This window comes from Peromyscus leucopus, chromosome 19, assembly GCF_004664715.2.
Source record: "Peromyscus leucopus breed LL Stock chromosome 19, UCI_PerLeu_2.1, whole genome shotgun sequence".
Lineage (NCBI taxonomy): Eukaryota > Metazoa > Chordata > Mammalia > Rodentia > Cricetidae > Peromyscus > Peromyscus leucopus.
In genome coordinates, this window is record NC_051079.1 from 83811101 (window position 1) to 83827268 (window position 16168).

The 16168-nt window shown below is 46.7% G+C and overlaps 1 protein-coding gene across 2 annotated transcripts in view; it reads left to right on the forward strand.

The window, feature by feature from the left end:
- The window catches only part of Adcy2 (adenylate cyclase 2), a 373278-nt gene extending 360621 nt beyond the window's left edge, over positions 1-12657 (forward strand). For both annotated transcript variants that reach the window (XM_028873686.1, XM_028873687.2), the window contains 3 exons: positions 614-728; positions 5656-5780; positions 11834-12657. In XM_028873686.1, coding sequence (XP_028729519.1) covers positions 614-728; positions 5656-5780; positions 11834-11986 — 393 coding nt within the window. In that variant the 3' untranslated portion in view covers positions 11987-12657. The remainder of the gene's footprint in view (positions 1-613; positions 729-5655; positions 5781-11833) is intronic.
- The last annotated feature ends 3511 nt before the right edge of the window (positions 12658-16168 follow it).

Sequence of the window (16168 nt, forward strand, 5' to 3'; positions counted from 1 at the left end):
TTAGGACTCCCACACAAGACTCAGCCCACAGCATGCCCACCTCAAGTCCTGAACAGACAAAAGTAAGGAACGTGTTACCAAGGCTGGGGAAAGCTGCTGTGGGATGACAGCTGCCGTCAGGGAAGGGTGCATGTACTCGTGATGATGAGAACAGACCTCTGTCATCCAAGTGGCCCCTCTCATCTTCCAGCAGCTCCCAGTCGTCATTCCCAGCTGGGAACCAGAGGAAAGCAAGGAGGGAGGAGCCCTTGGGTGAGCCAGACTGGATAAGGTTGAGTGTGTGGACAATGAGGAGACTGTGATCTTCAAAGCTTGCTGCTACTAGTGCCTAGTGGATAGAACAATACAGAGCTGAAGGGACAGTGTCTCTCAGCCATGGTACCTTCTCCTGAAGGTGCCTGGGATGCTGGGACAATGGGTTCCAGGAGTTCCTGTCATGCTTTGGCCCCAACAGTGGACTCAGACAAAATATTTCCTTGAGATGAGATTTAATTTTTCTGCCATGCCTCTTAAAGATGTGAGTCCTCCCTTCGGGATGGGTCCCAGCTCATGGCTGAGTGATGACATCGTTCTGTGGTTCTAACACTGTCTGGATGTCTTTGCTCTCTTTCAGGAGCCTGAGCGTCAGTATATGCACATAGGCACCATGGTGGAGTTTGCATATGCCCTAGTGGGGAAGCTGGATGCCATCAATAAACACTCCTTCAACGACTTCAAACTGCGAGTGGGTATGTTGTGCAAAGTGATCTGAGCAACCACAAAGGCCTGGGATAAAGAATAAAGCTCCAGGAATCAGTGGGGATGCTGGTCCTGGTCAAGCTGAACACTCACAAATGTGTTAGCACAGTGAGGCTGGCTGCATATGGAAGGGTGTGGGGAGGCTATGAGGCCCAGAATGACTTTTGTGTAGTTTGAGAAGAGACATTCCCTTTGGCTGAACTCAAGGTTCGTCAGGTGGAGTTGGAGCTGGTTCTCAGTCCCCAGAGCTTCCAGCCAGCCAGATGAGGGTTTATCCAGCACAGCGATGTCATTGAATGGTGCATCTTAGTACCGAGGGTGGTGGCATGGCCATGCAGTTCCAGCACTGAGGGTTAGATGCAGGAGGATTCAAGCATAAGGTTCAAGACCATCGGCAGCTACATAGCAATTCAAGGACAGCCTAAGCTACATGGGACTCTGTCTCAGGAAACACTCCCCCCCCAACAAAGTATACATGCTAGAATTACTGAAATCCAGTCCCAAATTCATAGGGTCACAGTCTTCAAGAACACAAAATGTGTGTCCCAGGTAGTTTTTCCAATTTTCTTCAATCTTGGGGAAATTTTTAGGAGTTAAAAAAAAATCATAACTTCTAATTGACTGGGGAAAAAAAACTTCTTGGTTTCTGAAAGTTTTTTTTTTTTAACAAACTTTAAGTTGATATTTAGCATGTTCCATGATGACTTGCCTTTTCCCAAGTCTTACTTTTAAAAATCAGTGTTTGTATCCATTACCTTAGCACACAGCTGGCCCGTAATATATGCGCAGTGTCTGCAGGAATCCATGATGTGTAAGAACTTCTTTGACAATTTTTTTTTCTTGCTTTCTTGGCAACACATTTTGCTTCTTCCGTTAGTCCACAGACAAGCAGTTCTTGTGTCAAGATCCATCTGTGTGCTTTATAACTTTTCTTTGAATTTAGATTTCTACTTTTGGAGGGGGGATGGTATCTGGATATTTGAAGCTATTTTCTTCCTTCTCTGTACATGTGACCTGAATTTTAAAAACTCCTGATGGCGAATGAGACACTCGTCTTTACACATACTGTTCGCTGTCAGCATCTGAGCAGGCTGTCCCTTACACTGTGTCACTTCTGTCTGGGTGAGCTTTTATCTAGACTCTGCAAACACCAGAGTCAGGGGCAAAGGGACCAGGACACTGTCCTGTCAGCCAACAGTCCATACCAAACATGTCTCTTGAACCCTAGGTCAAAGCCTTCTTTGTAGATGTTCTTGACAGCCTGGAAAATGATGTCCTCGAGCGTTGATGCTACTGCCCTGTGGCTATAACAAAATCCCTGGATACTTTTATGAAGATATAAGGTTTCTGCAGCTCACAGTTTTGCAAGCTGATAGTGCAAGATCGGGGGCTACCCATCCATGTGGCCCATTGTGAGGTCTCATGGTTACATCACAGCATGAGGCAATGACATCATGGTAGTTGTATATGTAAGAGATATCACATGGCAAAACAGAAAGCCAGAGAGAGACTGGAGGATTGGGCTTACCCTTTGCAATAGCCCACACTCATGAGAGCTGAGTCTACCTGCATGGTGACATATTCACTAAGTCTGTCCTCTTGAAGGTCCCAACACCTTAACATCATCACCTCAACACCGAGCTTTCTACATGACAGAGTAACTTTTCCAAACATACATGAACAAAAATAACCCAGCCATGTGACATGGGAAACAGGATGATTCTGCGTCTCTCACAAGTGCTACATCCAGAGTGGTCTTAGTGGTGAAAAGGATAGGGTGGTGGATTAGAGACACCAAGAACTTTTCTGCATCTTCACAAATCTGGAAAAAAAAGCAGCAGGTTCATGGCTATAGCAAGATGTGGCTCACACAGGAAGGCCAGGAGGGCCACAGTAAACACTGGAAGCTAAAGACTAGGTGAAATCCATGGATAATGAACTTTGGGATCACAAAAGAACTAGCCAACCCCAACACAGAGCTTTGAGCACAATGGCCAAGAAGAGAGTGTCTACCCCCTTGGAGCCTTGAGGAACAGAAGCAGAAGCTCAGGGAAATGCACAGGAGCAGAAGCTGAGCTCCACAGAAACAGCATTAGACCACAGCCTTGCATGCTGAGCTAAAGCACAGAAGTCAGACAGGACCTTGGTGTTTCCTGCGCTTGCTCACTGGTGTAGTGAAGCGAAGCCATCCTGGCCCATGCTTTGCAGCCAAGTATCTCCGTAGGCAGAGGAGAAGACCCTGCACTGTTATGTCTTCCAGCCACACAGGCCTTCCATCTTCCACTAGTAAATCTAGAGATCACCCAGTAAACCAGTGTGGACTAGTGAGGGGAGTGAGGATGTGATTTGAGACCAGTTGGTGCAGATTAGTCTTGGGAAAAGTAATGATTGGTCTAGACAGAAACTTTCTGAATTATTTTCAGCAGTGAATGACCTCCCTCAATGGGAATTTGTTGAATTCCTTCCTTTTGATTATTGGATAACTTACATCTCTCCATTCAACGTACACATCAACCCTATAGTCTCTTAACCTGAGTTCCACTTGCCTTTGAATCCCCCTTACCCATGTCCTCAGGCTCCCCTAACAGGTGTCCCTTGCCTAACTCAGCACAGAATACTATCAAATGGCAGTTCACAGCGGGAACACAGAATAAAACTACCACAAAAAACAATAGTTCCAGCAAGAGCTAGATACACTATAGATGTAGCTTCTTCTGCATGACGTGCCATAGAATCAAAATCCTAAATCATGCACACTTGTCTTGCACCAATTATAAATAACCTTTTGCTAGACATAACCAGTTCAGGCTTTGCCCATCCTCACGAGCTGCTGTCCAAGCAGAAGTCTACAATAGCTGGAAGAAACACTGGTAGATGAGAGAGAGTACCTCAGGTCAGATACTACCTGACCTGACTCCTGGATGCTCTGACCCTTGTGACAGAGACAGATGTATTGTTTGAGCTACAGAAGCAAGTTTTGTTGAATACACCACGAAAGCAAAGAGGAATTATTTCTCACCTCTTGTATCTGCAGGGTTTAATGGAATAGCATTCGGATTTTGTTTCTGAGCCTAGATTCCCACTGCAAAAATCTATCACTAAAAATCCATCAGTAGGCAGGTCTGTAGTCGGAAATGATATCTTTCAGAAATGGTGAGGGTGTTGGATGCAGGAGCTAATGTAAGTGAGTGATCATAGATTCCTAGCAGCTGTTCCACTGCTCTCCCCTACTCCACCCAAACACGTAAGGGTCTGTGTGTTTGAACTGAGTTTCCTAGCAAGAAGTCAGCGTATACCTGCAAGTGCACTGAGAAGATCGCAGGGCTCCTGTCAGTTACAGACATTGGTCTGCGTCTTGACCCACGGGCTTCTGATAGTAGGTGCCATGGGCATGGTCCACCCCTAGCCAAGACACACTCTGACCCCAATCAAGCATTAGCCAGAGTTTATAATTGCAGCTGATCAAAAAGGGACCACAGTAGAAGTCACTGTCACCTTCATTGATAGTGGTGTCCAAGAATGCCTTATTATCTGGGGAAGCAATGCATAAAGCCCATATACTCCAAGATTCCCACAATCCTTTGTGCCTCAGCAAGGACTGGGCCAGCTGGATCAGAAAGAGAACACTATGAAATTCTCCACATCATTTGTGTTTTGTCTTCTTAGAGACTCAGTTAGAGGGGAGTCTTCCACTGAAGCAGAATGAAATTCCTCACTCTGATGAGCAAAGAAACGGAGGGTTTCGCTTCAACAGAACCAGAACCCAAATGGCTTGGAGGTCGGCCATTTGTGTCACTTCCTCGAATAGGACAACCTTAGCAGCCCCGCTCTCCTACAGTCTCAGAGTTCACAGAATCCCATCTACTTCTAAATGCCAGTATACATATACATATACATACATACATACATGCACATATATATATCCAGTTGTATATATTAAGCTCCAATAATTTTTTAAATCCCCAAATTTGAGTTCCAGAAGTAGTGCCAATGAAGAGAATCCATTGGCAAAGAGTGTAGCAAAATAAATCACCGTCAAGAACATGTTCAGAAGCAAAGAGCCCATGTGGGTAAAAACCGCATGCATAGGAAACTTGTGGTAGAGACAAAAGAGATGAGTTGTTAGGGGCCCCAGAAGCCACACCTGGCTTGCACTCTGCCTTCTGCCTCTATGATGGCACCTGCCTCTGCTTCCTCACCCACAAAACGGCAAGGATAGCGGCCTGACCCACCTGCTGGGGTTGCCATGACAGCTGGAGGAGCGTTTATGTGGGAAGCACTAGGGGTATTTCCTGGAAGCGGCAGATACTGCATCAGCGTGGCTCTGGTGGCCACTGTGCTTATCGTGTTGGCAAAAGGGTGGTAAGGTACACTGAGTTCATCCACTCAGGATACACAGCTAAAATGTGAGTATTTGGAAATTAACATTAACTCTATTGGGCATGGTAGCTCACACCTTTAATACAAGAACTTGACAGGAGAATTTGAAATTTGAAGTCAGCCTGAACTACAAGACAAGATCCGGTCTCCAAAAGAAAACAAAAACAAGACAAAACTACATTAATTAGGAACTTTGGAAGAGTCTCGTGATGACCTCTCACCTAAGATTGTTTTGAATCATCAAGAAAAACAATTTGTCATGATACTTAGTTCTTTGTGGCCTGCCCTCTTATAACAGAGGAGGGACAACATCATTGCACACATGGATGGAGATCTGAAAGGAACCCTAAGGACACAGGCACTGTAGCATCTTGAGATGGTAAAGGTGGAGCTGCTCTGAGCTCTGATGTGTAGAGTCCATGGGCTTGGTTAAGATCTGTTTAATAATGATGTCCCAAGCATGATTTGGAAAGCTTTCTAACTTTAGGACACTTGCTGCAATCAGAATCCTGCTAACCTAGCTCTGACGTGTCGCAGGTATCAATCATGGACCTGTAATAGCCGGTGTCATAGGCGCTCAGAAGCCACAATACGACATCTGGGGCAACACTGTCAATGTTGCCAGCAGGATGGACAGCACCGGGGTCCTGGACAAAATACAGGTAATCAGTCTCTTCTCAGCCACCCTTGGTTCTCTTGGGAACTGTCAATGAGTATAATAATCATAAATTAAAACAAAAATTTAAGCCGGGCGGTGGTGGCACACGCCTTTAATCCCAGCACTCGGGAGGCAGAGCCAGGCGGATCTCTGTGAGTTCGAGGCCAGCCTGGACTACCAAGTGAGTCCCAGGAAAGGCACAAAGCTACACAGAGAAACCCTGTCTCAAAAAACCAAAAAAAAAAAAAATTAGATAGGTAAATTTTGAGTTCACTTAAACCCTTTATAGGGAAAATGTTAGTTTTTGCATTAACTGTTAGGAACGACACCAACCAGATTCTTATGATGCGATGACCATGGGCCTTACAAAGACTATCCTCTGACCAGAGGTGACCTGCATGTCAGGGTGGTGGCAGCCCAGAGCTCTGGGTGCCTGAGAGGTGCCTTCCTGAACTATTCCCTTTTCTGACCCCTTCACACACATGAAGACTTTGTAGGGAGGTCTGCAGCTCAAAGCTCAGGTAACCCTGACTTCCTGGAAGAGAGTGTAGAGATAGAAACAATAAAGAAAGAAAGCTGAAGACTGGGAGGTGGGAAGAGGTGAGAGCAGGATTGACATGAAAGGACCGGATGAAACCAGCCTAGCATGGTATTCCAAGAGCTCTAAAGGACCCCAGATCTCTACAATCCACCCAAGGGAGAGAAAGACAACATCTAGCAAATTAAAGGAACAACTGGAAAAAATAAAATCATTTCATGTTAATATTCCCGCTGCTCATTAAATCAATTTCAGCCGTGGTTAAAGTAACTCTAATTAGAAGAGCACTAATCATATTCTGGGGGGGAGTATAAATTGCTGGAAAGATAATGAGGGGGAAAAAAACCTGTTATAGGAAATGTGATGAAATGTCTCCAGTTGTGTAGCTGAGCAGCAGTCAGCGTGGGGTGGAAGGGCAACCCAGTCAAGACAGAGAGCACAAAAGATGGGTGGAGGCTTTCGAGAAGCCGGGCGTGTCGCCGAGAACTGGCATTTTAGCTCATTCAGTTCCTGGCTCCGCTCATGTGCTGAGCTATGGCTGGAGTGGGGAACACGTTTGCCACCAAGCGCCCTCACACTGTGGAACAGCGTCGCTCGGGAGACAACAGGCACACAGTGGTCATCACAGCTCTGTGGTCCCGCGTGTGACAGTATCATGAAAGAGGACATGTTTTGAACCATGATGACTTTGGCAGGATGGAAAGTGAGCAGACGTCAGAAAGGGAAGGTGATTCAAGGTCACGTTCAAACACTGTTTGGGGGTGCTGATCCCAAGTCTGGTTCCTAAATGATTTTAACATTGCCTCTGCAATGGAGGGCTGGGATGCTGTAATAGCTTCAGGCTCTAGGTGCTTTGGACCTGCACTTCCGCTTTCCCAAGCAACACCAGAAATGCAAACATCATTTGAATGATGATATACAGAGGTTAAGAACTTTGTTCTACATTCTAGCCTTGTGTGGAGACCTTGGTCCCAGGTTACCCAAAAGAGACGGGAGGGGTTGTTAGTCCTTTGATGAGACCGTGGGCTCTTCCCTCTCAGGAGGCCCTCAGAGCAGGTACTTGCAGCCACTTGCAGAGAGCGTGCTGGTGCTGGCCTGCCTGATCTGCCACACACCTTCCACTCCTCCTTTTCTTTATCCCCACTTTGGCTGCTGGCCTTTGTGAAAGGGGGCAACGCCCACAAGACGGAGGCAGTGGAGAAAAGATATGGAGTCACTGAGGGGAGAGAAGGAAAAGCAGGTGTGGGCATGGATAGAGAGTGGCCCATGGAGGAGGAAGGCAGTCCTTTGTCGTTTTTGGAAGAAAATTAATGGCACAGGCCTGTGCAGAAGGGAACCCAGGGGGCTGCTGTCCATTCTAGTATTCAAAATAAGGGAGATCTAAGAAACAGTGTAATACAACAAAGGAAGACAAGGCTGCCTATATATTGTTATTTTTTTAATTATATACATGTGAATATGTGGGATGGGGGTGGGGCAATGTGGATATGACCTTGTAAGTGAAAGTGCCGGCAGAGGCCAGAGATGCCTGATTCCCCTGCACCTGGAGTCACAGGTGATTGTGAGCCACGTGGTGGGGATGCCGGGAATCAAAGCTGTGTTCTGTAAGAGCAGCGTGTGCTGTTAACCGTGGAGCGATCTCTTCAGCCCTGGCATTATGTTTTTAACCTACATCCTTTTACACCTTCACACAATGCCTGTAGAATGGGAAGCGTGTTCCCAAGGTTTAGATGCAGGTTTGAATGTATTTATAGCAAAATTACAGTTAGTTTTGTGCCACGATAGGGAAATTTTGTTTAAATTGTACATGGAGAATATCTTCTTTATTCCCATCATCAACCCCATGTCCAGATCACTTCGTGTCTTTTGATTAAACTATAGTACAGTTTTATTTTATGTATTTTATACTAGAGAAAGCTCCTCTGAAGCCTTCCATCACAGTGGCAAGTCACACCACAATTACTGTTTGTCCCTCACAGAGAGATAGATTTCCTCAAGAGTTAGGACACCTATGCCTTATGGTTCTTACTTGCCTTCTTCAGAATTTGTTTCACTACTAGAGATTAGTGAGAGCCTTCTGTCTTCAAATGATTCAACCAGTCCCCAGAATGCATATGCCTGCTCAAGCATAGTGTTCAGCATCTGAGATGAGGTGCTAAGCTCCCTGGCTGACAAAGAAGTGTGTACACACATGAATGTGTGTCTGTGTGTTTGCATGTGTGTGTGTGCGTGTGTTCTTGTGCATGTGTGCTTCTGTGTATGTGCACGCATATGTATTTGTACAAGTTTGCATCTGTGTGTGTTTGCATATGTATGCATTCACATGTGTTTTAAATGTATGTGTGTATATACATGTTCATATGGCTTGCATGTATGTGTATATGTGTGTCTAACATGAGTCTGTGTGTGTGTGTGTGCATCATCTGTGTTTTTCATGAGTGTGTGTCCATACATGAGCATATTCATGTTCTGCTTCCCCTACACCTCATTCTCAAAAATAAGCGGTCTCACATCTCATTCCAGTTATGTCTTGTTATGAAGGGTAATTCCAGCTACACGGCAAATTTGCATGAAAATCACTAGACATATGTAGTAGGCATTTTCGTGTTTGTCCCTTGGAAGATTTGATAACTCCCTATGCTGTGTGCCTCAGCTGGGACAAGGTCCTCAAATGACCCTGCCTGCTAGAATTTTATAGTGTTGCCTTGCATGTGCAAAGCCCTAGATTTGAACTCAGCACTGCCAGAAAAGGAAGAAAAACATTCTTCTGTCGTCAAGAAGAGGGTTTTCATTCACCCTGTTCTCACTCGCCTGCCTGGCATAGCATTCTGTCCTGTTCAGCCCAACCTGAGTCGATTTCCATGGCCATTCTGAAGGATAGCTTTGACTTTGGTGTGTAATAAATGGAGCAAATACTGCGTTTCAGGGCTCCCCTCCTTGCCCTTGATTCAATCGGCTGGATGCTAGTTCTTGTCAATTGAGCAACAGTCCAATGGAGAGAAGGCAGAGGTGAAGAAGGGTAGTGATGAGATGAAAAAACCAAGTCCTCCAGCTGGTCACAGCCACGGCAACTGAGGCAGCTGGCCACACTCACAAGATCCAAGTCGTGTCACACCCCCTCTTCCTGAGAGGCTGAGACTGGCTCCTCTGATGGATGCTGGGGCTGATCACCAAGAGAGGAGTGGTCCAATATCTGAGCAGCAGAGTCCAGCTATCCGTCCATAGCACCAAGGCTTCTAGTGCTTTCTGCATGAGTGCTGTTAGCCAATGCCAAGGGATGCTGGCAATCTTGGACAGCAGGGGGCTTCCTTTTAGGTGAAGAAGGAACACCACACCCCTACCAAGGACACCTTTCCCACTTCTGGAAAACCTGTGTTCTCTCTCCGTTCCCGGGATGTTCAGAACTGGATGGTTCCTTAAAATGTGCTTTACTAGTCTCCTGGAAATTTTAAAGTCCTCGGTGTAGTCCTCAAGAGCAATAGGCTGTAAGTCCCCACCAGTCAGTCATTGTGGACATGTCAGTGTCCTGTGTGACTGCAGGACTTTGGTACTCACACTCCATGTGGTCCAGTACATCTCCACAGACTGACTGAGGAGGAACTCAGGTCCCTGTAGAAACAGAAAGTTTGCAGCCTGCTGCTTGTGCTGACTCAGAAACTGATGTGAGTGCCAGGCAGGCTTCCTTCTGGGGATGCAGCTTGCTCTCATCCAAAAGCCGCTCCTCTCTACTTAGGTTCCGAATGCGACAGAGAGGAATGTTATGATTGAAATTTTCATACATTATTACCTTCCAGTTTCACATTCTCTTCTTTTTTTAAAACCCATGGAATCCAGTCATGCTGCCAATGTATGCATGAGCGCATGGTCACCTGCTGGAGCACAGGTGACCTCTCCTGGGCCATACACCTACAGGAATCTGACTCTCCCCTCTCCTGGCCATACACCTACAGGAATCTGACTCTCCCCTCTCCCAGGCCATACACCTACAGGAATCTGACTCTCCCCTCTCCCGGGCCATACACCTACAGGAATCTGACTCTCCCTCTCCGGGGCCATACACCTAAAGGAATCTGACTCTCCCCTCTCCAGGACCATATACTTACAGGAACCTGACTCTCCTCTCTCCCAGGCCATACACCTACAGGAATCTGACTCTCCCTCTCCCGGGCCATACACCTACAGGAATCTGACTCTCCCCTCTCCCAGGCCATACACCTACAGGAACCTGACTCTTCCCTCTCCAGGACCATATACTTACAGGAACCTGACTCTCCTCTCTCCCAGGCCATACACCTACAGGAATCTGACTCTCCATTCCCTAGCAGCCTCCGTTGCCAATATCTCCTCAGCTAAGGGGTGGAACACACACCCTGTTTCCCTTCTCCATTCTGAAATGTTGGGTGCCTTGATCCCGTGCACGCCCCATACACGCAGACACGGCACCCCCACATTCGTATGCGCAGCTGCCCCCTCGTGTCCAGAGAACACTGTCTCTTGCTGCACTCATCTACTGCCCCTTGCCAGTGCGGTCTTTCCCTCTACTCCTCTGTGGTGATCCCTGAGCCTTGGGGCAGGAGGTATGATGATACAGAGCCGAGCAGTTCATGGTCTCTTAACCTCTGCATGTCTCCCAGGTGCAAGTCTCTGCGCTAATTGTCGTCTACTTAAAAAAGAAACTTCAGTGATGAAGGTTGAGAGAGGCATTAATTTATTGGTTGAATGATAAAAACCTGGGGAGCAATTTATACTACTTCCATTTAGCAGAACAATAGTATTAGGTCTCCCCTGGATCTATGACCTAGTCAACCACGGGTATTTGGCACAGTTTAATGGTACCACGTGTGAATTCTGCCTTGTGGTTCATGTACGAGTAGGCATACCTTGCCAGGTCAGTCATTGTAGATTGCACTGTTCATTTCTTAGTAAGATTGCTGATTGGTTTTTCTCCACTAGTATCATGCCTAGCTAACCCGTAGGGATGAGGTTTCCAGGTCTGGATGAAGTTCTGGACGATAACTAAGAGCAGTGACAATGGCCTGTAATGTTTTTCTACAGGGCCCCACTGACCACCAACTCTAAAAGACATGACCCTACCTGGCATCAGGCCTTTAGTTGATAGTCCACAGTGTCTGGGAGAAGTATTGTCACCCCCCCCCCATCATTACAGAGTAACTCCATTTAAACTCCAAAGGACGTATATGTTCTAGGAGGAGTCTACAGTAGTGTGTCTCCATATGGTTTTTCCAGAGTGTTTTGTGTTAGTTTACCCCTCCCTCATACCCATAGGTGTCTTAACTTTGGATATTACTTAGCAGTTTAGGCTCTTTCTACTTTTTTTTTCACACCAGCAGTAAATTAAACATTATTGACTTCAACATTTTCTGGTAGATTTCTTTTTCTATTAATTTTTCAGGAATGGAATTCTTGAGGCAGGAAGCTGGAAGGCTCTTTGACTCTATTTGAAGTGGGTTGCACTGACTGGGGGGTAATCCCTTTATGTCTGTTCCTGTGGCCTACAGGTGACCGAGGAGACAAGCCTCATCCTGCAGACACTCGGCTACACGTGCACGTGTCGGGGCATCATCAATGTGAAGGGAAAGGGGGACCTGAAGACGTACTTTGTAAACACGGAGATGTCAAGGTCCCTTTCTCAGAGCAACCTGGCATCCTGAGAAGCTATCCCTTCCCGGCAAGAAGAGCGTGCTTGCGGGAGGTACCACGCACTTTCCGGCTACAGCCTTTGTCCCTCGTTTTGATGTACGTGCCCCGTCCCACCCTCCGGAGCCCTTGCAGACTAGTTCCTGTGACCCAGTGGCACACTGTTTGGTGTCTGCGTGCGCCCGGATCGTCCTGCCACTCGCACTGTGCATACTCCTAAGCAAGAGGAGGAGAGAACGTGTCCTAGAAGGAGAGCATTCAAAGAAGCGAGGAGGAGAGAGGTGAAATGAACACAAATTCTTAAGGCAATAAAACTGGGGGGTGTATATTATCTTCTGGTGCATGTTCTTCTCTGAAAAAAAAAATATGGTAGGCTCGTAACTGCATCCCTAGTCTGATATTCAAACACACAGTATTTGTGAATAAGTTGACCCTGTCCCCACCATGGAGTCTGTGCTCACCCACCCACATGTCTTGTTGCCAGTGGTCATCCGTGGGCCTCAGCTAGGACTCACGGCCTTTGTCGCCTTGCTCTGTTGTCTTGTGGCAGCGGCACATTGCCATCCATCACCAGAATTAGTCCTCACAGCCTAGGACCAGTTTTGTACCAAACTCGTCTGATGTTTTGATGCCATTTGTCTTTTGTAAGGTTAATTCATTAAAGTTTTATGTACTTTGGTTTATAGTGCCGCATCTTTTCTTTTCCTTTTTTCTCCTCCCGTGATACGGTCCAGAATGAAAGTTTGTTTTCCATCTCTCGCCCTTTTCAGAAACAGCCTAGATGGTAGGACTAAGATATACCCTGTGTGATGGAGACAGAGACAAAGTTTGTGATGCAGGAAATAGTGAAGTGGTTGTCTGGGAGGAAAGAATCCGTGCTCAGCCTCTCTTGATGGTCTGGTTTTAATTTTGCTCTCTTTCGAGAACCATTTAAACAGTAAAAGGTCAGTACAAGCCTCGGAGCCCTTTGTGCCTGCTGGACCCTTGTGGAGGGCAGTACCTGGGGCCCTCCACAAGGGTCCAGCAGTGCCTGGCCAGGGCTTGCAGAGTCAAGCAGCAGCAGTTTTGGGGAACCAGCTGTGTAAATCAGGCGCCACGACAGCCTGAACTAGCCGAGGGGCTTTGCTAAGCTTACAGGCTGCCTGTTATGTCTGAGGAAGCTTAAGAAGACACGGACACAACTCTGAAGTTGCTTGGGCTTGGCTATTTTTTCTTTTAACAAAAAAAAAATCATACTTTGTCAAATGATGAAAAAGAGAGCCATCGTGCATTAAAAAAAAATGTTTAAAAGAATTTTAAAAAAACTGCAAATAACAGGCTGGTTGAGCAAACTTGGGTCTCCTCCTTTAGTTCAGAGCAGGTGTCTGGAGGGGGCAGAGGCCACACAGGCTACCAGGAACCAGTTGATTAGTGGACACCCAGATGTGAAGTGCAAACAAACCTCCAGTTCGACTCCTGGCTCGGATTTTTACTAGCTGCATGCCTGGGAGCGCATCTCTTAATTCCTCTTAGGAGTATTTTCCTCCTTGCAAGCTCATGGGATCTGGTTGTGATTAAATGAGCTAATGACTGTGAGAGAGCTTGGCAGTACCCGGCGTGCTCCCGCCAGCGTGTTCACAGCACGCACAGGGCTGCCGTGCCAGGACCGCGACCCAGAACTCTCCTTCACCACACAAGTGTGAATACAGCCTGGCCGGCCTTTCAATTTTCTGCCTCAGTCAGGCATCTTGGGATCCTGTAATCACACACGGCGTTGGTTTCACTACAGATAAAGCTCTGGATGGTACTTGAAGGGAGACGTGATGTTGGGGCATTCCTCTTCCCTCTAACCAAAACCTAGGCTGGCATGCCGGGGGTGCCGGTGAGTTCAGCCATCCGCAGAGGTGTGTGTTGTGTCTTCGCTCCTTTGCGTCTCGGACCCCGGGCTGTTCTAGGCCACCATGCCCGGGTAAACAGCCACTTGTGTGATTCATCAAGTTTCCTCAAACTCCACCACCACCACCAGAGACAGTGGACAGGGCATTGTGGAGAAAAGAACCTGGGAGGGTAGAAGCCAGAGCTAAGAGACCTGTTTGGAGCATCAATAAAATTTTGACAGCAGCCGAGGTCATTGTCAACGTGTGCCTTGCACAGCTCTGGGCTCACCCTGGCCTCTCAGGGTGGGATCTCCGCCAGCATACTCTCAACCCAAACCTGAACCGCTGAAGAACAATTCTGGCCCAGCCCACATTTACAGATTCCCCAGTGACTTCCTTCCACGTGTGGTATTAAAACACTTCCCAGGTGATTCGGATCACCTTCCCAATTCGAGACTCCCTCCATTTCAATTAGAAATGTGGAGATAGGTGCAGACACACGCAGCCTGTGGCTCTCAGTCTGAAGGCTGCTCCATGGCCACAGCACCGCTCTGAGGTGGGAAAACTGCCTGTCTCATCAAATCGGAAGCAGCCAGTCCTGATGCGAGCTTCTTGACCGCTGAGAAACAAGAATATCCTTAGAACCATGCAAATCCGAGGGATTACAGAGACCAGCACCGGCCATGTGAAGCCCTTTCTCAAGCACCACCCACACCCCTCACCTTTTAGTCCTGTGGGAAGCCTAGTTCCTAACTCTCGCGCTTTAATGTGGCTGGCTGGAGATGGCTGAGGTGTGCTGTCAGTCAATCCCCCGGTGTTCTCTTTGCCTCCTTAATGAGCTGCCGGAAGGCAGCAGCCATCACATCTCCTCTGCCTTCCTTTGCTTCTTCATCCACACACACATGCAGGAACCAACCTCCGACAGCGGTAGGGATTTGATAAGTGGAAACATGTTCTATTAACATGGGTGTGTACTCTCCAGGCTAGAGACATGGCTCAGCGGTTGACACCGCTCGCTGCTCGTGTCCAGCCCCCGAGTTCATTTCCCAGCATCCATGTCTGGTGCTCACAGCTGCTTGTAAGTCCAGCTTCAGGAGATGTGACCTTCTCTTCTGTCCTCAGCAGCCCCTAGATACTGCGCACATCATTCACATACACACATGCTCATAATTTAAAAGAAATTTTAAAAAAAATAATGTCTTCCCTTAAGATGTCTGTAACTGGCTGTAATGGTAAGTTTCTCAGGTCCCACCCGGCCCGGCAGTCCTGTAGCCACTTATAAAATAATCATTCAGAGGCTTAATATTACTTATAAACTGTGTGGCTTTATGGCAGGCTTCCTGCTAGCCAGCTCTTTGCTTCTCTTTGGGCAATGGCTAGGCATCTCTCCCTATTCTCCTTTCTTCTCTCCGTATCTCTGCTTGGATTTCCTGCCTGCTTCCCAGCTGCCTTGCCATAAACCAAAACAGCTTTATTTATTAGCCAATTAGCAACACATATTCAAAGCATACAGAAAGACACCCCACAGCAACTGGTACTCCTGTATTGGCTGTAAATGTTGGAAGCCAACAGAAATCCATTTAATTTCCCTTTACTACCTACTAAATGTGAGACCTTTTGAAACCTTGATTGATTCCATCCCTTTTTAAAAGCAAGCAGCATGCTGGGTGGATTTATGCACACCTTTGACCCCAGCACTTGAGAGAGGGAGGCTGGCGGATCAGAAGCTCAAAGCCACCCTCATCTACACCATGAATTTGAGGCCAACCTGAGCCCTGCAAGACCCTGTCTCCAATTCTCGAAAGAAAGGAAGGAAAGGAAGGAAGGAAGGAAGGACAGACAAAAGAAAAGAAAGCAAGCAGTAGGTTAAGGGTGTAGGATCCACTCTGAAGTAATGAAAATAACTTAGTTTGACATTGATTTATCTCATCTACTTACAGATTTTAGTTATAAGAATGAATGAGTAAAAGATAATTTGCACAAACTTCTGTAACCCAGATTTTCTCATGTGTTTTTATATTATTACAAATGCGTTATAGTGTACCCAAGAACACCTCACTGACACTATTGTGGTTTATTTGGGAGGAAAAGAGCAGCAACACTGAAAGAATTTCAGAAGAATTTTATTATTTAGGAGTTACCCAGCCTTGAAACTGCCAGCAATCCAGGATCCTGTGTCCTTAGAGAAATCACCTTGCAATTTCAAAACAATGAAACTAGCGATTGAGTACCAAAATTAATTAGATCACCTGCCCACTAACGCTCAACTGTGGGAAATCCAACCATGCTTAGATGAGAGATGACCTCTTCCAAAAGATCCATTCATTAAAAATATATCTT